The sequence below is a fragment of the Podarcis erhardii genome (genome assembly GCF_964252035.2).
Source record: "Podarcis erhardii genome assembly, chromosome: 10".
NCBI classification, from domain to species: domain Eukaryota; kingdom Metazoa; phylum Chordata; class Lepidosauria; order Squamata; family Lacertidae; genus Podarcis; species Podarcis erhardii.
Genome location: NC_138500.1, coordinates 28,248,707 through 28,269,008, shown reverse-complemented (window position 1 = coordinate 28,269,008; position 20,302 = coordinate 28,248,707). Strand labels below are relative to the sequence as shown.

The 20,302-nt window shown below is 44.1% G+C and overlaps 1 protein-coding gene and 2 long non-coding RNA genes across 11 annotated transcripts in view; 2 read left to right on the top strand and 1 right to left on the bottom strand.

Annotated features, from left to right (window-relative positions):
- MYH9 (myosin heavy chain 9) overlaps positions 1–3,058 on the top strand; it is an 85,820-nt gene extending 82,762 nt beyond the window's left edge. For both annotated transcript variants that reach the window (XM_081879452.1, XM_081879451.1), the window contains exons 39-41: positions 763–871; positions 1,385–1,557; positions 1,663–3,058. In XM_081879452.1, coding sequence (XP_081735578.1) covers positions 763–871; positions 1,385–1,557; positions 1,663–1,780 — 400 coding nt within the window. In that variant the 3' untranslated portion in view covers positions 1,781–3,058. The remainder of the gene's footprint in view (positions 1–762; positions 872–1,384; positions 1,558–1,662) is intronic.
- On the bottom strand, positions 6–20,004 carry LOC309351717. Of its 8 annotated transcripts, none has more exons than XR_014160940.1 (5): positions 10,929–10,967; positions 8,182–8,265; positions 7,887–7,970; positions 7,182–7,259; positions 6–400 (listed from the first exon to the last, which is right to left on the bottom strand). It is a non-coding gene; the product is annotated as an uncharacterized lncRNA (long non-coding RNA). The 8 variants fall into 8 exon arrangements; XR_014160935.1 differs by lacking the exon at positions 6–400 and adding an exon at positions 19,938–20,004 and having other exon boundaries at positions 6,756–7,259; positions 10,929–11,341; XR_014160938.1 differs by lacking the exon at positions 6–400 and adding an exon at positions 6,756–7,064 and having other exon boundaries at positions 7,221–7,251; positions 10,929–13,649.
- Positions 7,268–8,228, top strand: LOC309351722. The gene is made up of 3 exons (XR_014160947.1): positions 7,268–7,452; positions 7,563–7,842; positions 8,144–8,228. It is a non-coding gene; the product is annotated as an uncharacterized lncRNA (long non-coding RNA).
- Positions 20,005–20,302: the final 298 nt, after the last annotated feature.

Genomic DNA, 20,302 nt, shown 5'->3' with positions numbered 1-20,302 from the left:
TAGGTGCTTGTGATCTGTCATGCATTCATCCTACATCTTGATGTATGGGTGCAGTCATAAAAAAAATCTGTGAAGTATTGTCATTAACTTGGGTGAGGAAATCTGAACTGAAGTATTTCTTGACCTCTGTTTCTTTATAAGGCCAGGTCACATGCAGCTCTTAGCAAGTACTTTCAAGGATCACACATGCATTATCAATGGTGCCTGTGATTGCTCAATCTTCTCTAGAGTGCCTAGTAAATCTTGCACACTTAAATCCTTCTCTAGAGGCATCATAACCTTCTGAATAAAAGGTAAAACAGCCAAACAGCGACTGAAGTGCATAATCAGCTACAATGCATCTTCTGTCTCTACAGTTACTGCTTGTGGAAGGTTGTGTCATACGAATTCATTTTAACCTGAAATGCGATTGGCACAAATTAGTCCCATGTAACCCAACAGCTCTCCTGACTTTGACAGGCACTTGGCTCAGACTGCAGACCGTGCCCATAGGATACCTGCTTAGTGACCCATTTTCTGTTTAACTTAGTCCAGGCTCATGGTGCTCTCAAAATACTCCATCTTGGCCTTGAAAGCTTTGGTGCCAGCAGCACAGTACGTTGACATTATTCTTTCGTCATAGGAAATTGCGAGTGGCTCACTCTTACCACTTTCCTTCTGCAAGTTATCTCCTTTGCATGGAATCTAGGAATGTCTCCAAACATGGAAGCTTGGGCTACTTCTGAATTCTTCCATCGATCTGATGTGGTACTTTCCTTACAGGGAGCGCCAGGCTGCCAGCAAGCAGGTGCGACGTACTGAGAAGAGGCTGAAGGATGTTGTCCTGCAAGTGGAGGATGAGAGGCGTAATGCTGAGCAGTACAAGGATCAGGTATGTGCCGTGTTGAGGATTGGCATTTGGTAATATGAACTGTGTGGCAGGAAGCTGCTACCCTGCAATCCCATCAACACTGTTGGAGCTGTTAGCAAGCTTTTAGGGCGCTGCCAGTGTCTTCTGTTCTCTACCCTTTTTGCTGGAGGCTGCAAGAGTCTCTACATCAATAAAATTTCCACCCATCTAGCAATGAATGTCACACGTCCTGATGGCTGGTAATGGACATTTCAGTGCCAGCCTAGAGAATTTCCAGCTTCAAGATTGCTTAACTCCCAAATGTTGGCTCAGACTGCTTCTCTTAGAAAGATGGAAGAAAACTCTAATCATAGGTTGCATAGCTGCAGAATGGCACAAACTTCACAAGGTTCCAGATTGTGGAAACTAGGTTTTAAGGAGCTAGGGCTGCTAGGTACTGTAATCCATGTAGTTCAGATTAAAAATTCCAAGTTGGTTCCCATGTTCATGAGTGAATGAACAAGTGTTGAGAAAGCTCCTTTTTCTGCTTTGCAGGCAGACAAGGTGAATGTCCGTTTGAAGCAACTTAAACGCCAGCTGGAGGAGGCAGAAGAAGAGGCACAGCGAGCCAATGCAGCTCGTAGAAAGCTGCAGCGGGAACTAGAAGATGTCACTGAAACGGCTGATGCCATGAACCGTGAGGTCAGCTCGCTGAAGAGCAAACTCAGGTAAGATGCCCTCTTGCCATATTTCCTGAATGCATGGATGTACACATTACTCAAAGATGAAATGCCAATTTCCACACTGCATGACACTTTTACTCTCTTCAACAGGCGGGGAGACATGCCATTTGTAGTGACACGCCGGATTGGCAGGAAGGGTGCAGGTGAAGTATCTGATGAGGAAGTGGATGGCAAGGCTGATGCTGGAGATGCCAAAGCTACTGAATAGAGCTGCCTTGTGGATCCGGGTCACACATGATGAAGTGACCCACCCTCCCTTTGTCCAGTGGACTTCTGCAAACCCTTCTAAAACCTGCCGGGGGAAGTGGAGCACATCTATTGAAACGTTCCCTTGAATATCTGGAGCCATGACGTTAGTGTTGTCCCTCCCAGCTTCCAAGCTCTTTTGTATTGAATGCCAAAGAGTCTGCAGCCCAATCAGAGTCTGGGAGCTACAGAGGCCTGTAGCATTCATTGTCCTTGCCATGGCTGCTGGGGAATTTACATAGTTTGAGGGGTGGGGGTGGGGTGACTCCTTTTCGTTGCTGTAAATCAACTATTTTCTTCCAATAACGAGTTTGTGATAGATGCAGGGAATTTGTCCCGCCCCCTTCCTCTTGTTTGCTTTTGGCAATCATGTTCAGTGACCTCACATTTCCAACCTCCTTGGTCTACTCGGTCTACTCACTTAGCCAGTTTGGGAGTCATGTTGAACAGGAAAAACAAGTGTTCCCAACATGACTCCTAAATGTCTTCAAAGACCATACAGTCTTGGGAAGTTTTTCCTAGAAGGGAGTTTTAAGTTGGCCCTCTTTTTGCTAATGTCTGGACAGATCTGAAGTGCAATGGTGTCTGTGTTGCGTTGTGTCTCAGAGGTGTGTTAGTGGCAGACCAAGGAAGCAGCAGTTTTTTCCTGTGTGCTTGCTGGAGAATCTATTCGGGACCAAATATATTTAATGGTAACAGACAGTATCTAGTGGGTTTTGAATGGAGTGTGAACAAAGTCCTTTATTGTGATGTCCAAGCATCCAGCTCTGTAATCGGGGATGGGTTTAGTTATTCTGCACAGTGACTAAGAGTATATTAAAGAAAAAAGCATTTTAATCTGCACAGATTATACATTGAAGGCCTTTGTATCTCTCGTTTATAAGTAATTAAGAAAAATAAAGGTCTTTATCACTGCCTTTCTATGGGGACTGCGGTTATATAGATAATCTTTACTTTTCTACACTGTACACTGGTTGCTGGATTTACCTGTATACTTAACCATATTGTATATGCTGCATTTAGACTTATGAGCAAATGACAAATTAAAATAAGATTACCCTATACTGTATGGTTAGTGCTCTCCACTGTGAGAGTCTCCAGTCCTGGTTGCTGTCACAAATAAATCTGCAAACTTTTTTATACAATAAGTGCCTTAGCATGTGCCTCTGCGGTGACTCCACTACAGTCAGTAATGGATTACCGGTGCTCCTCTAACAATAAAGATTGTCCATGTGCTGCAGTCTTCTGTGTATGCTTATGTACCATGTGCCTGAATGCTATGGAGCTGCCCTGTTGGATGTCTAGCACTGGAGAACCCAGCACAAGAAGTAGGGGATATATATTGTTAATAAGAAACTTTTTGCAGTGCCAAGTTACTGTTTTGAAACCATCTGTCATCAGCAGAGATCTGTCTATTGGGGATGGAGCTATATTGGAGAGCAGGGAATGAGTGAACTTGATGTGAACTAGCCATCTTCAGACTTTTCTTTTCATGAAGGTACAAAAATCCCAAATCTGCATGAGCAATTTTTATACCTTTCCTGTAGAACAGGGATCGGCAACCTAAGGCCCATGGGCCAGAAGCAGCCCAGGGAGGCCGTTTAAGCGGCCCACAAGCCGCCCCCGAACCGAGCCGCCTGCTCGGTGAGCACCCCATGTGCTGCGCTAAACTGGCATGGTGCGGGGACTCTCTTCCACAGCCCCGGAAATCGCTTCTGCGCAGGCGCAATTTTTGGCATCTGGGCATGTGCAGAAGCGATTTCCGGCATGCTGCGCTGGCCTGGCCCACAGAGGATCTCCACAGGAGTAATCCGGCCCATGCCCGGTAAGCCTTGCCAACCCCTGCTGTAGAAGGCTAGCTTGTCAGTCCAATGTGCCTGTTTCCTTTGTGTAGGGAGTTTATATGAAAGCATTTAATTATACAGCAACCTATCTGCATTTTAGTGGTACAATTCCAGTCAGACAGTAAGTATCATGTAATTAATCTGAATATGTAGCTCTGCTGTAAGAGATGAATGTCAAGCTTTCAGTAAAAATGTGCTGTTCTTCAAACTTCCCCAGCAGATGGCTAAAGGGGAAATTGAAATTCAAGTGATGTAGCTTCATAGATCAACTTGCAGCCTGATAGCATTCAATACCCTTCACCCAACACTAGGTGCTGGGTGAAGTTTCATTTTAATGTACCAATTGGATCATTTTATAGATGATATACTACTAGTATTGGATGGCTTGTTCAACTGATACTCTAAAAAGGGGCCTACAATATAATAATCTACTTTTAACTGGACAGCTTTTCTGAGTAGCCTACATTGAGTCATTAAGTGGCACAAAGACCAATGAAGAATCAGAGCTTTGATACCTACTTTAATGTGGTTAGTATGATTATATGAGCCGACTTCCGGGTCGGCGCCATCGCCGAATGGCGGACTCCCTCCGAGCTCCGGAGGGAGCCTGCACGGCAGGGGCTGGGTCCTACCGCACCGGCGATGCGGGGACCCTTAAAAACCACGGCCACGGGGGCCGTGGACATGGAGACTCGGCTGACACCATTAGCGCCCTCCCGACTCGTGAAGGAGCCTTTTTAAAGGCTACGGATCGGGTGCCGGGGAGAAGCGTGGTGTTTTGAGTCCTCTGCTATCCCTGCCGTGCGAAGCCGCATGCCATTCGGCGGAGAGCGCTGGCTTCTTCCTTTGAAAATTCGGACCTAAAAGAACAACCTGTAAGTAATTGGAACTTGGATTAAAAAGAGGGACAAAAATTTTAAAAATTTCGGAGCGAGCGGGGGAGGCGCAAAAAAGGAAGTCAGCCACCCCCTCCATTGTAGAAGGGTCAAAGCAAAGGATCTGATAACTAAGATCGGAGTAACATCATTTTGGCAAGTTTTTAACCTCACGAGTGAAGAATATGAGATTGAGCTGGAGGAGGAAAGTAGAATTCGGACTTAAAAACAACCCCCCCTGGAACCCCGGGAGCGATCGATGACGGAGTTTGGAGAGGAGAAAGGCAAGTTTTGACAGCTGTCAAAGAGCTGTCAAAGCGGAAAATATGATAGAGACTATGTTACAAGGACTTTGCTGGTTATATTTGTTATAAATTGAATACAAATTGTTTTAAATAAGGATTACAAAGTTACTAGGGCTAATGGATGTGATCTGGAAGAGAACTCAGCTTTTGCAATCCACCTAGAGGAGCCGAGGGACATTACAAGTTTTAGCTGGAAATTGGAACTGAACTGTTTATCTCCTGGGAAACTGCAGAAATGGAACATTATTATGACTACAGAGGCTACTACACCGAAGAAGACAATGGAATCATCTGTTGTGGAATGAAAGGAACTTGACGTAATGTTTTGTTTCTGAATAACAAGCCTCTGCAAAGGAACTAACTTTTGGAATTAGGACATTTGTGCAGGAAAACAGGGACAGAAAGAAATAGAAAGAGGAGTGTGATCAATAAGAACAACAAAATAACAAGAATTGGACCAAGTTAAAAGTGGGGACATTTGGGACATCCAGATTTGACAAGCTTAAGGATTATAATTTGGAGTTTTTTACTCCTGGATATAAAAATCTGGATGGAAAAAATGGGCCTCTCTTTGAGACAGAATCCTTCCATGATTGGACATTCGAAACTAAAGAGGACTGGCAAAGGACTATGATTTAGAGAGACGTGGAAATATCGGACATTGAGGAACATTGGGAACGCAACCGGGAAAAGGGGGGGTGGGAAATGTGGGAATAAGCCGATTTTAGGGGAATGGAAAATAATGTTTTTTTTAAAAAAAATTTGGGTTAAGGATAACAAGTTTGAATTGAGGAGAAGAACTTGTTGAGATTATTTGAGAGATTGGGAATACAAGGGGGGAGGGAAGGGGAAGTCCTGAAGGGATGTAATTGGAAAAAGATTTGAAATTGGATGTTTTATTAATTTGTAATTAATTGGAAAACTTTAATAAATATTATTAAAAAAAAAAAAAAAAGTATGATTATATGAGCCTAGCTGAGGATGAATCTGAAGCAGTATTCAAGCAAAAGCAGTTAACCTTGAAGGGAATATGCTGCTTACTGCTTAAGTTCCTTTAAAAATGTTAAGGCAGGGGGATAGAAGGTATGCTGAAAACGTAAGCACTTGTGTGGCTACAGCTATTACGTGAAAGGGAGCTTAGCAACAACTTCAGAACTGGTGCTGATGTAAATTCACACACCTTCTCTGGAAATGTGTTGGGACTGCACATGCCTCAAATCAACCTGTGCTCCCCCTCCCTCATTCCACTGCAGCAGCTGCAGTGTTCCATGGGTAAATGCAGGGAAATCCTTGCAGCATACACAACTCACCCATTTCTCCTCTCAATCCAATTCACAAAAATAAATACAAAGTGATTAATTAAAAAATAGAAAGACACATACTGTGTCCACTCTTGCTAGCTTGCTCCCCAGCAAGGTCACAAAACAAATGCTAAGCAGAACAAAAAATAGTAAACTCCGTTTCTTCTCCACTGAACAGAACATGCTAAAAGCTTATGAGATCTGGCTTTCAAGAGAATAGTTCTGAGCATGCTCAGAACAGATGTATAATTCTGATAACTACTCCATGTTGTGGGGCTGTCTTCCAAGGCCTTCAAGCAGTCCTCCCAAATCTCATAGTGGCTGCCTCATAGCTCTCATAACAAGAGGGAGTAGGAGCCTGCCCAGCTGGCACTGAAAAGCCAGTAGTTCTAATATTCAACTATTAGTCGCATGGTTGTCCTGACCAGAGACTCATGGGAAGAACAATACAGTGGTGGGCAGCCCGTGTCCCTTTAGATGCAGCTCCCATCATCCCTGACCATCAGCTGTGCTGGCTTGATGTGATGGAAGTTGAAGGCCAGCAATTCACACTGGGGACCAGCCCACTGTTCTTCCCATCCTCCTCCAAGAAAAAGAAAGTAGGACCGAGGGTATCTGGTTTCTAACTTGACATGCCAACAGACGAATGGGGTTCCAATATTATTGCTTATCACTGTTTCTTCAACTCTCAAGCCATTCAGTGATCAATCTGCAGGAAGTGCTATGGACATATGAAAGGTACTGTAGGCATTCCCTTCAAACAAAATAGTCTCACTGTAGCAGGCTTCATTGAAGATGGTGAATAGTGCTGGAGTTTTGCTATCCATTGTCAGAAACCAGTCAATTTCACTTCCACTGGTGCTGCTGCTGAAGCAACAGAACTGTTTTCAACTTGTAATGTGTCCTGATTGTAGGCAATTCCTGTCAGACATCAAATGTGCCAATGAATCCACCTCTCTATAGAGTTTACATGGGGGAGCGGGGAACTGCTGCCACTAAAACACACACACACACACACACACACACACACACCCCTCCCTTTCTGCTCAAAAGCAAGGTCTCTAGCTGCTTTTCTACCCATAGGATCTTTATCTTCACAGCCTCACAGCTAGTTTTCTAAGTGGAAAAACAGAAAGGGAAAGGTTTGCACAGATCCTCTGCTCCCAATTACACTCTTCTGTTTGGATCTCTTTTGGCCACTCTGGCTTCCATGCCTGGGCTTCCCTCCTCCTCTGTCACTTTGTCATGGGATATTTCGTCCTCAGAGGATGACTGTTGGCCCGGACAGGATGGAGGAACCAGCCCAGAGGTGGTGACAGTGGTAGTGGGGAAAGAGGAGAAAGAGAGCAGCCCAAAATGAGACAGCCACTTTTTCAAAGGATTCAGAGGCTGACTTCTGGCAGAGACAGGACCCCAGAGGTGGTGGCAGTGGTGGTGGGGAGAAAGGAGAGAGAGCAGCCCAGAATGAGACAGGAACTCAGAAGCCAAACTCTCCTGCCCACATTGAGTCGCTAGCCAGGGAAACCCTACAGCCCTGACGCCATGGGGGGCTGGTCCATGAGAACGAGTGCGCCAACAAGCACAGTCTGCCCTTAGCAGCCCCATGCCTGTCTGCCCCCTTGCTCACAACCGGTCCAGAAGGTGGCCTGGCCAGCTGGCTGGCTTCCTCCTCCTCCTCCCCAGCCTCAGGGTTGCCCTTGTGCAGCTCAGCAGGGCTTCCCTTCTGCTCTGTCTGCTACGTACCTCATTCAATGAGCCCCAAAACGAATCCAGGGAGGACAGGGAACTCAGGGAGCTGATGGAGCTGGACGGGGTAATTTTTGGCACCTGTGAGGAAAAGATGCAAAAGACAAGCAATTTGCACAAAAGCCTTTCCAGGAAATCAAAACTTTGGTACACAGGCTTGTATCTGAGTAGAAATGCATGAGCACAAGTAACTATGACAAGTAACTATGACTCTGAATGGGTCCCTCTCCAGCCTCAGGGTTGCCCTTGTGCAGCTCAGCAGGACTTCCCTCCTGCTCTGTCTGCTACGTACCTCATTCAATGAGTCCCAAAGCGAATCGAGGGAGGACAGGGAGGAAAGGCTGCTGAGGGAGCTGAATGGGGACATATTTGGAACCTGCAAGGAAAAGATGCAAAAGACGAGCAATTAAAAAACACAACCAAACATTAGACACAACTTAAAAACTATCGTCCCATCTCCCTTCTGAATGTGGATTACAAAATATTTGCAGACATTTTGGCAAGTAGATTTAAAAGAGTTCTTAATGAAGTAATCCATAAAGACCAGGCAGGCTTTCTCCCAGGCAGACATATGTTTGCAAATACTAGGAACATTATTGACGTTTTGGAACTTTTGCAAACAGATATAAATACAAAAGCAGTGTTAATTTTTATAGACGCGGAGAAGGCCTTTGACAATATCTCTTGGAAATTTATGAAGGGAAATCTGAATGAAATGGGAGTGGGACGGGGGTTTGAGAATGGGATTGACGCAATATATTCAGAACAAAAGGCTAAACTAATAGTTAACAATGTGGTCACAGAAGAGTTCAAAATTGAAAAAGGAACACGACAAGGCTGCCCGATTTCCCCTTTGTTATTTATTTCGGTTCTGGAGGTGCTCTTGAACTTGATCAGAGGGGACCGGTTGGTGGAAGGGATTCAGGTCGGAGCGAAACAATATAAACTGAAAGCTTTTGCAGATGACCTAGTTTTGACTCTGCAGGAGCCAGAATCTAGTACGAAAAGAGTATTACAACTGATACAGGATTTTGGTCGGGTGGCAGGATTTAAATTAAATAAACAGAAAACTAAAGTGTTGGGAAAAAAATTGACAGATATAGAGTCGGAAAGGTTTCAGAGAGAAACAGAACTAACTATGGTTAAAAAAGTAAAATACCTAGGGGTAAACATAACAGCAAAAAACCTGAGTCTATTTAAGGATAATTATGAAAAATGTTGGTCTGAAATTAAGAGAGACTTGGATAGTTGGACAAAATTGAAGCTTTCTTTGCTAGGCCGAATTGCTGCTATCAAGATGAATGTATTGCCAAAAATGTTGTTTTTGTTTCAAACATTACAGATTGTGGACAAAACGGAGTGCTTCCGGAAGTGGCAGAAAGATATATCCAGATTTGTCTGGCAGGGCAAAAAGCCCAGAATTAAGTTTAAGATATTAACAGATGCGAAAGAAAGAGGGGGCTTTGCCCTGCCAGACTTAAAGTTGTACTATGAAGCCGCAGCTTTTTGCTGGCTAAAAGACTGGCTACTTCTCGAAGACACTGATGTGTTGGACCTGGAAGGTTTTAACAATGCTTTTGGTTGGCATGCATACTTATGGTATGATAAAGTTAAGATCAATAAGGCCTTTAAGAACCATATTGTCAGGAAAGCAGTGTTTAATGTCTGGACAAAATACAAAGACTTACTGGAAAATAAAACTCCAAGGTGGCTCTCACCTCTGGAGGCTAAGGCCCTAAAAAGACCCAATATGGAGGCTAAATGGCCAAAATATTGGGAAATATTAGAAAAAGATGGAGACAATTGGAAATTGCAGAGTTTAGAGAAAATGAAGGATAAGGTGCGAGACTGGTTACATTATGCTCAGATTAAAGAAGTTTTTAAAAATGATAAAAAGTTAGGGTTCCAGGTGGAGAAATCGAAGTTAGAAACTGAATTGTTAGAACCAAAGACTAAGGTATTATCTAGAATGTATAACTTGCTGTTAAAATGGAATACACAAGACGAAATGGTTAAATCGGCTATGATAAAATGGGCACAGGACATTGGGCATAACATTATGTTTGAGGACTGGGAAAGGTTGTGGACCACTGGGCTGAACTTCACCGCATGTAATGCTCTGAAGGAAAATGTAATGAAAATGATATATAGATGGTATATGACCCCAGTTAAACTTGCCAAAATATACCATTCGTCTGATAATAAATGTTGGAAATGTAAAGAAAACGAAGGAACATTCTTTCACCTCTGGTGGACATGCCCTAAGGTGAAGGTCTTCTGGGAAATGATATATAATGAGTTGAAAAAGGTATTTAAGTATACCTTCACTAAGAAACCAGAGGCCTTCCTTCTGGGTATTGTCGGCCAGAAGGTGTTAAAGAAGGACCGAACATTTTTTATGTATGCAACAACGGCAGCAAGGATACTCATCGCAAAAAACTGGAAAACTCAAGATCTACCCACACTGGAAGAGTGGCAGATGCAACTGATGGACTATATGCAACTGGCCGAGATGACTGGCAGAATCCGTGACCTGGGAGAAGAGAAGACGGAGGAAGACTGGGAGAAATTCAAGAAGTATCTACAAAAACATTGTAATTTGGTTGAATGCTAAGAAGGATGCTAGATTATAAAAAACTGGCCACCACTAAATTAGATTTGAAATTTGATGATAAGTGAGACTAAAGAAAATATAAAATTTTTTGGAAAGAAGTGCTAGATTATATTTGAATGAGTGGACATGAGATTGTAAACAAGTTGATAATTTGTTTGGAAAAAACTTTTAACGATGTAAATGGGAGCGGGAGACGTGAGGGAGCCCAAAGAAGTGATGAAATTATGTCTGTGAGAGAAGTAAGACTGTTTATTATTTGTGCATTTATATTTAAAAACTTTAATAAATATTTATAAAAAAAAAAATAAAAAACACAACCAAACATTAAAACTCAAGGCACCTATAACTGAAACAACAGTTCCATTCTGCGGTTGATATGCCCCCCTCCCCTTCTGCCAATCACCACTTAGGCTGCTGCCACCTACCCAGTCAGGACTGAGTAAATCCAGATGCGGTCTCGGGGTCTAGACAAAGTGGTCTCGCTCTGTCCACCGCCTGCCTCCTTAGGGGAGTCCCAAAAACTATCACTTTCTCCAGCTTCGTGGGAAGTTAGCGAGCTCTCCAATCCAATTTTGGGAAAGTACGGAGGAAGAGGGGGAAGCTCTGTCAGTTGCGCTGGGAGGAAGGGTGAGAATGTGTGGCATCAGCCATGCAGGCAGGTCTCTGCCCAAGGAAGCTACAGTCGGAGTCACTCTCGTAGGCTTCGTAGTTGAAGCTCAGGGGGCTGTCCGAGCTGGCATCTCTCTGGGGAGCAAGGATTTTCTTCCAGCTTGGGGTCCTCCAGTACACAACGTCAGAGTCCCCGATATCCAAATGGCTCATTGAAATGCTGATACGGCTGCTGCAAAGCTTTGTTGGGTTAATTTGTACACCGCTTAATCATGTGTCCCGGCCTCCAATCTCTTACCTTCGCCCCCACCCCAGCTCCCCCTTCCTCTGGCACTGCAACAGAATAAAAGGAGGACTTAATGGAGAAGCAAGATCTGTTGGGTCGTGGATCCTCTGCTCGGGTTGTACTTGTGCAAATCAAACCATGCCTCCTGAAGACACCACAGTCTCTGCTGTCCTTCATTCTAAGGAAACAGAACCTGCGTTAGCACCTAGAACCCTGGGAGATTGCACATCCGCATCTCTGCATTTATTTGTGGATTTATTTGACTTTATAAGTAAAAACTTATAAGTTCTCAGTCCTCCTGACCTGAGAGCCAGTGTGGTGTAGTGGTTAAGAGCGGTGGACTCGTAATCTGGTGAACAGGGTTCACTTCCCCGCTCCTCCACATGCAGCTGCTGGGTGACCCTGGGCTAGTCACAATTCTCTGAAGTCTCTCATCCTCACTCACCTCACAGAGTGTTTGTTGTGGGGGGAGGAAGGGAAAGGAGATTGTGAGCCGCTTTAAGACTCCTCAGGGTAGTGATAAAGTGAGATATCAAATCCAAACACTTCTTCTTCTATGTTAATTATATAATCAGGAGCCTTAAGCTGGGCAGTATCTTAGAGCTGCACCTAAGAGCACAGATGTTGGCATTAGAGGCTCTCAGGTGTGTCTATCAAGATGATGAAAATTTATTTTTACCCCAGCCACTATGGGCAGCTTCCAACAAACTATAAAGGAACAAAACAAAACATCAGACATTAAAAGCTTTCCAAAACAGGGCTGCCTTCATATGTCTATGGAAGACCAGCTTACTCTTGCCTTTTAATCTCCAAAGGTTCTACATCCATCTTGTGAGTTTGGGGTCTGAGGTAACATTGTAAGATTTATCCCTCTCTGCCTTGTCTATAACACCCTCCAGTTTGTCCTGCCTCTGAATATTTTTAGTATTTGGCAGCTGACAGCGAATGGGCAATTGGGTTGAGCTCCTGCTTGGAATCCTAGAACTGTAGAGTTGGAAGGAACCCTGAGAGTCATCTAGTCCAATGCTCTGCAATACAGGACTCGACTAGATCATGTGACAGATGGCCATCCAACCTCTGCTTAAAAGCCTCCAAGGAAGAACCCACCACTTAGTGTGGGACTCTGTTCTATCGTTGAAGAGCTCTTACTGTCAGGAAGTTCTTCCTCCTGATGTGTAATTGGAATCACCTTTCTTTTACCTTGAATCTATTGGTTTGGATCCTGGCCTCCAGAGCAGGAGAAAACAAGCTTCCATGTGACAGCCTTTTAGATATTTGAAGATGCCTATTATATCTCCTCTCAGTCTTCTCTTTACCAGCCTAAACATACCCAATTCCTCAGCCATTCCTCATGCACCTTAGTTGGGGAACAGATCACATACTAACAGTGGACAAATAGGAGAAATGCAGAAGTAGCCAATGTGTCCTGCCTATTTTGTTGAACTACTCCCATCATGAAGGCTGATTGCCGAAGAATTGATGCTTTTGAATTATGGTGCTGGAGGAGACTCTTGAGAGCCCCATGGACTGCAAGAAGATCAAACCTATCCATTCTTAAGGAAACCAGCCCTGAGTGCTCACTGGAAGGACAGATCCTGAAGCTGAGGCTCCAATACTTTGGCCACCTCATGAGAAGAGAAGATTCCCTGGAAAAGACCCTGATGTTGGGAAAGATTGAGGGCACAAGGAAAAGGCAATAACAGAGGACGAGATGGTGGGACAATGTTCTCAAAGCTACCAACATGAGTTTGACCAAACTGCTGGAGGCAGTGGAAGACAGCAGTGCCTGGTGTGCTCTGGCCCATGGGGTCATGAAGAGTCGGACACGACTAAACAACAACACCACTCCATTTTTGATTACTTTCCATGCTGGCTGGGCTGATGGAGGGTGTCCCAATCTAAATCTTTATTACCGAGCCCCATTAAAATTTCCCTAGGCTGGTTACAAACATAGAAAGAGGAATATCATATTCTGTCATGAGGAAAATTGCCAAGAGAAACAAAAATGTTCCAAGCAGTCCTTCAGAACCATATAAACGAAGTCTGGCACTTGGGAGCAAAGCAACATGAAAGTCCTCAAAGAAAATGTTGCCTGACTCACTAAGGAACCACGAAGTCTTTGGCTCATATTTTAATAGCTGGGAATGGATTCCTAACTTGGTACTGCGATGTCTGAAAAGTCAAGTGTGTTATTCATCCTTTGAGAAAGAAAAGTAGAGCTCTTGGACACCTCTACTAACAAGTCTTTTTAGGGGGTTAATGCTAGGGAAAGAACAGCTTCAAAAACATGGTGTTTGAGGCTTGAGGCCATTCATACAGCATCTGCTTAAGATGTATTTAGGTTGCTAATAATCTTTACCATAGTAGTAGTAGTAAAACATGAAAGAGCCCAGGTCTGTCACAATTTGTACACACATCAGAAGTGTATTTGCATGGTATATATGCTTACTGATAAGGAAATAGATTTGAAGTTATTTTGATTTATTGATATAATACTTTTCAGTCTAAATACTCCCAAAGCAATGAACATTAATAAAAAAAGAAATTGTATGTATTTTGAAAAGTTTTTTGTTTGCTATGCATCTGGATCTGAAGATATTGCAACCAAATTTTGCATGATGGTTCCTGATATCACAGAGTAGGTTTTTGATATTTGGATACAGCTAGATGCCATTATGAAGCAAGATGCCAGAGGGAACCTTTCAAAACTGCACTGCTTATAATCTCAGGCTTTGTCTGTTTCTTAGAATTCCAAAACAACACTGGGTATGTGGTCATAAATATGCTATAAAATAACTAAATACCAATGAATGGGATTGGATATTTAGAAAAACAACAACCCTGCAGCAAGAAATGGGGGGGGGGGAATCCATCACCTAATATGTACAGACTGTCCTCCCATCTCTCACCCTGCCTGTTGTAGTAAGCAAGTGTAATGCACTGTGTTAGATGCTTTATGACTTCTAATTATATTTTTACATATATGCCATAAACCACCTGAATGAAACCCATAGACCACTGGCAGTCCACAGTCTGAAAGCCTCTGAACTTAAATCTGAAACTACAGCAAAGAAATGGAACTGAACTTTTAGCTAGGTTCTCTTTTGAAATTGCAGGTAGTAAAGCAACTGATATTTTTATTTTTTTGTAAATTAAACCTCAGATTCATGTATCTAAGGATGGACTTGTATAACTATACTCTCTCTCTCTTACTTACACACACACACACACACACACACACACACACAAACATTTTCATTTCATGGCTCAGAGATTGGGATGGCAGCAAATGACTCTTGTAGGGACAAGCTTCTAGGTTCTTCTTAGACAAGGTTTCAAATACCCCTGACAGATCAAACAGAGATTTTTGGCAGACCCACAGCCAAAAGGTAAGGAATGAAGATCATTCAGATCAACAGCTAGGTCACCCCATAGCCCAGGGGTTAGAGGGCTTGCATGTGGAAACCCCCTCCCCAAGGAGAAGAGCTGGAGTCCCACTGCAGTGCTAATGATTACACACACACATGAACATGATATGCTTATAAAAATTGTGTCTATGGAAGAGGCGCAAACATTTTGCAAGGAAGGAGTAGAGAGGGGACACACTGAAGAAGGGAGAAGGCAAACACCTAGTGAGCTACTTGAACGGAATGGGAAACAGAAGTGGGCCTGAGACATAATGTTGTTTTCCATATTTGGACCAGACTTGGTTACTCGCTGGTGTTTTTTGGACCAACTAAAATGTCAGCTGCAACATCTGAGGCATAGAGAGCAGCAAGAGGGGTGCTCCAGGAGGCTGAGGCCAGGCAACGGCCACAGCCCACCTCCCAAGCTGGTCAAGTGTGGTTCACTAGCTCTGGGATGAGGTGTGTGATTTCTCATCTGGATTAGGCTTGGGGCAGGTGAGCATCACATTCCTTATCAAGCCCAGATGCTGCAAGCAGCAGGCAAAGTGCAAAAGGGAAGCAGAGCTGAGGCGCTGTGTCTGCTCAACTGCCCATATTGGTGGACCTTGGCTGGGATGCTCCTGGACCTCTACAGGGCTGTGCTTTTGGCTTGACTCGGCACTGTATCCTGACTGCTGGACTCTGGACTTTGGTTTTGTGGCTTGACCCCTGGTCTTTGAACTTTGGACTTGACATACTGACTTGCCGCCAGGTAGGCCACTAGACAACCTTGGGCCAGTCACTTCCTCTGTTTAACCATTTCTACAATCCTGGAATCTTCCTCTGGCTCTCCTACCAGAAATCAGAGCCAAGCACTCCTTGAGTATTGTGGACAGGTTTTTCTCTCATCATCTTAAGCCTAAACCAAGTGATTTCACTACCCCAGAAAGTCTTTAGTCACCAAGCCACTATGCCTTCATCTCAGGTCTTCTTTCTTCTTCCTCAGTCTTCTTCCTCTTACTGTCTTACATCCTTTTACTGTCTTTCTACCAAAAACACCTACTAACAACAAACAGACACTCTCCAAACAACATGGGGTGACCGTGACTGACTAGTTCCATCAAATATTCATTTCTTCTGACTTTAGTCAAGCCCCAACCAATCACACAATCTAACTGAAAATTCCAAATCTGTGGTGGTGACCAATCAAAATATGGATACTTTCTATCCTTCTTTGGTATAATGAGAGTTCTATCTCCAACCCATCCTCAGCTGTCAGTTAAGGTCTCCCAGAGACAGTTAAGCCAACTTCTACCTGACCAGACAGAATAATTTCCCCATCAAATACACTGCAATTAGAATACTACTGACAAAATGTATTATACAATAGCCATTAAAAACAATTTTTTAAAATTCTGCTTAAAATTGCGTCTTCAATGACTGCTGTTTACTACTGAACATGTAATCTGCAGAAAAGATCACCTTGTGGTGCAAATAATTTTGTGTGGGTGATTTCAAGCAGTAAATTGGAACAAGCCCCAATCTAGATTGAGAGCACGTTCTGGATCAGAGCCACAAGGCTGCTTTTTTCTTCAAAATGAAAGTGGCTAGATTAACTTTTTTTTAAAGAAAGCGTTCATATCACATGCTGTTCGACCCTATTTTTACATGAATAAAGGAAAAAAAACCCTGGGTTCCTACAGAAAAAAATATCAACTTCGATTTAAATAAAGAGATTTTAGGTTTTTTCTACAATCAAGTGGTATATAGTGGTTTGTTTTTTTAAACAAAATAAAAATATTTTTCTTGAAAAACCAGTCTAGTGCTGCTGTCTTTTACTTTGAAGTGCTCTGGCCAAAGTCTCTGTAAATTGGGTGCCACTTCTGAGTGCTCACACCTTCAAAAATTCACACTGTAAGACAAACGTTCTGCCTAATATTTCACAACAAAACTACTACTGATAATTAAATATGTGGAATGGGCAGTTTGAATGAAAAAGGTCACAGCCAACACATTTCCTGCCTCAGGGAGTACAGGCATCAAAGCCTGATGGCATAATGAGGAACACAGAAAAATTCTGCCAAAGCTAAATGTGATTGCCAAAGATATGTAATTTCAAGCAAAGCTGTATATGGCAAGTTGTATTACTCATGCATCTCATGGGGTTGCAAACTGACTCTAACCACTCAGGAAGTAGACAAATGTCATTGTGGTTGCTCATCAAACTCTTCATAAAATCTGAACTTTAACAAAAAACAAAAAAAAGATACTGGAGGTTAATTAAGCCATTTGAAAACAGACCATTTTCTTGTTTACTACAAATTAATCATCTGGAATCACCAGGTTAAGGAGGCTGTTTGACAGTTACTATATTTGCCATTACACCTTTGGGACAGGAAAATGGAGAACTTACAACAGTGACTGTGAATTGTGCTTTTGTAACTGTACCTGGCACAGATGTTATTGAATTTCTGCATTTTAAGTGACATGGTTAAAAGGAGTATGCAAAGATGATCAAAAGGGAAAGGGGGAAAGACCAGAGTAATATTATGTCAGATGTATATAGTGGTACAAGGGATTAAGTTATAAAGAATAGGCAAAAATTGATGTGAAAAGAGAAGAAAAACTGGAGACATAATAGGCTGAAACATATAATTATAAATGAGGTTTGAAAGAGGGCAAGGATTTGCTGAACTTGATTGTGTAAAGGGGAACACAAAAAAGGGAGATGTGAGGAAGTCAAGAAAGAGGGTTATAGAATTATGAAGTGAAAAATTGGATTTTTCTTTCTTTCTAATGTTTCTATTGTTTTTTCTTTCTTTTTCTTTTTAGATGTATTTCTTTTTGCTGTATGTCTGTATTATTTTTCTATTACCTATGTTCTTCTTTTTTTGTAAAATTTTAATAAATATCTTTTAAAAAAACGAATTTCTGCATTTTAAAGATACCAAAATGTTTCCTTTAAAAAAAAAAGATCCAGCAAAAGTAATGTGGCATGTTTTTCTTCAAGGTTGCATCTGTCTGTAAGGATTATACTTTTACCTATTAATGATAAGACAAATGGCATAGACTTAAAAGCAGCATGTTTCAAACTTGCTCCCCCCCCGACGATGCTTTTACTGCAATTATTGCACAGGTGTTATTCGGCTGTTGCATAAGATCCAAGTCACATGCAGTTTGTGCCCATAGTTCTAGCCCAGTCGCTGTAGGATCAGAAGCGCCCAGGGACATGAACCCGGAGACAAGATCTGGACAAGGTGAGGGCAACCAAGAGATCTCAAGAGCAAGCAGTGTTTGTCAGCTCTGTCCAGTAATCTGATGCAAAGGAGAAGCGGGACAAAGGCAGAAGCAATGAGAGAATGGTAAGAAGAGACAAAGGTGAGAGAAGTAGGCTCAGCTTTCACAGCATATGACAGCATGGCTAGAGGGGCAGCACAGCTAAGCTGCTTAGGAAAAGGGCTACAGGTAGTCCTGGAATGAGAAGCCCGCTGCTTGCCATCCATCATCCATCATCTAATGGCAAATATTTCCCCAAGGGCCTCTATCAACCATGGTTCACCACAAGCAGATCTCCATTTTTTAACATGGTGCACACTTCCCTTTTGCTCTTTATGTGCATGTGGAATTGTCTTCCCCTGGGCTTAGCTCCCAGTGTTGGAGTGCAAATAAGGGCGGGGGGAGTTGTAATAAATAATAGCGGGAGTGTCTTTGGGCATATGCAAAGCGCAACCCTAATCATGTCTGCTTTTAAGTAAATCCCACTGACCTCCTTGTTTAAAAGTCTTTAGGAAACACTGCAGCCTTAGTCTGTACAAATCTGGGTTTAGGATTAATGACTCCCAAACCAGCAAACTTCTGCAGCGGAACCCTGCCTCCTTTTAGAAAATATGTGGAAGCACCTACTGTTATATCTAAATAAATACCCAAAGGAGCATCTCTTCCTATATCAGCTTGCCTGTGCCTTAGTATCTGTGGAGGCAGCTTCACTGCAGGGTGGGGGGGCTTTTTTTCAGTCTGAGGGCCACATTCCCTAGGGCAGGAATATCCAAACTTGGGTCTCCCAACTGTTTTTGGACTACAATTCCCATCACCCCTGAACCAGGAGTAGGGGCATAGCCCAGCGTTGGGCAGGGCCAGAGGCAGAAGCGGCTGGAGCAATGAAAGTAAATCTTACCTTTGTACACTGGGCTAAGTTTCAACGCACACTCGTGCAAGGGCCAATTTCAGCTAGGCAAAACCAACAAGGATGGCACAAAGCAAGAGTCAGTGAGCAACGTGGCCTGAAGAGTCTTACCAAGGGCTGGATATAGGAGAAGGGTGGGCCTGGGGCTCCTCACTCCTGTATCCACATCCCAGTTAGAGGACACTTTCTCCATGGTGCTGCAGGAGTGTTTTCTCCATGATGGCACCCAATCTGTGGAACAACCACAGGAGCTGATATTTAAGCGCCATGTTAAAGCTGACTTATTTTCACAGGCGTTTTAAGTGCTTTCTTTTTTTTTTTAGTGGGCGACGGTTTGCTTTGCCTTTCAGTCGTTGTTTGTTTGTGTTTATCCTGACGGGTTCGCTTTATGGTTTCGTTACACTGGGGTCGCGCGTAATTTATTTCGTCTCTCGGGCCTCAGCCCTGATGAAATAAACACAGAGCCTCTCTTTCAAACAGAGCCCCGCCGCCAACCTCACCAGCAGCAGCTGCGGGCCTGGAGAGAAGGAAGGCCGCCTTTCTAAACGAGGCAGCTCGTCTAACACCATTTCCTAGCGCGGGGCTCCTTGTCAAGCAGCTGGGAATAAATCCACAAACGGTTGTTTCCGAGAGCAGAGGAAACGAGCTCGGGCACTTCAGCACCTGGGGCGACCCGAAAGCCGAGCCTCTCCTGGCGTTTATTACTGGGGGGGCCCTTTCCTCCCTTCCCTCCGGGTCTAAGGGAAAACCGACTCCCTCAGGCAAAGCCCTCCCTTCTCCCGCCCAGCCAAGAGGCCTTCAAACGTCCGAGCCCTCCAGGACCTCTCCCAGGCCCCGCCCTTTCTTAGAGCCGTGGCCCCGCCCACCTCATCCCATTCCCGAAGATTGCCGAGCGGGGGAGAGAGGAGGAAAGGGGAGGGGGTCGCTCCGAGTCGCGTCCTCGCTCCCATACGGCGTTTCCGAAAATTACCGAGGGGCTTCGGCCTCTCCTTTCTCCTCTCTCCCCACTCTACGTCTCCGGCGGAGACGGCTCTTGCTGCTGCGCCTACCGCCAGCACCGCTTCGCGCGTCGGTGCGCCTTCTCTCTCGCCTTCCCTTTGCTCGGTTCTTTTCGGCGCTGCCCGGCGGGCCCGAGTCGGCGCCGCCGCCGCGCTCTTTGGGCGCAGCCTCGGTCTCCCGCTCGCGGGCTCCGGAGAGGCGCCGGTCCCGCGCGCCCCCTTCACCTACTCCTCGTCTCCCGCTGGTCCTGGCCGGACCGGGCTGGCTGGGCCTTCAGCAGCGCCGCTCCAGCTCCAGCTGCTGCTGCCGGGCTCTTTCGAGGGGGCGAGGACGGCT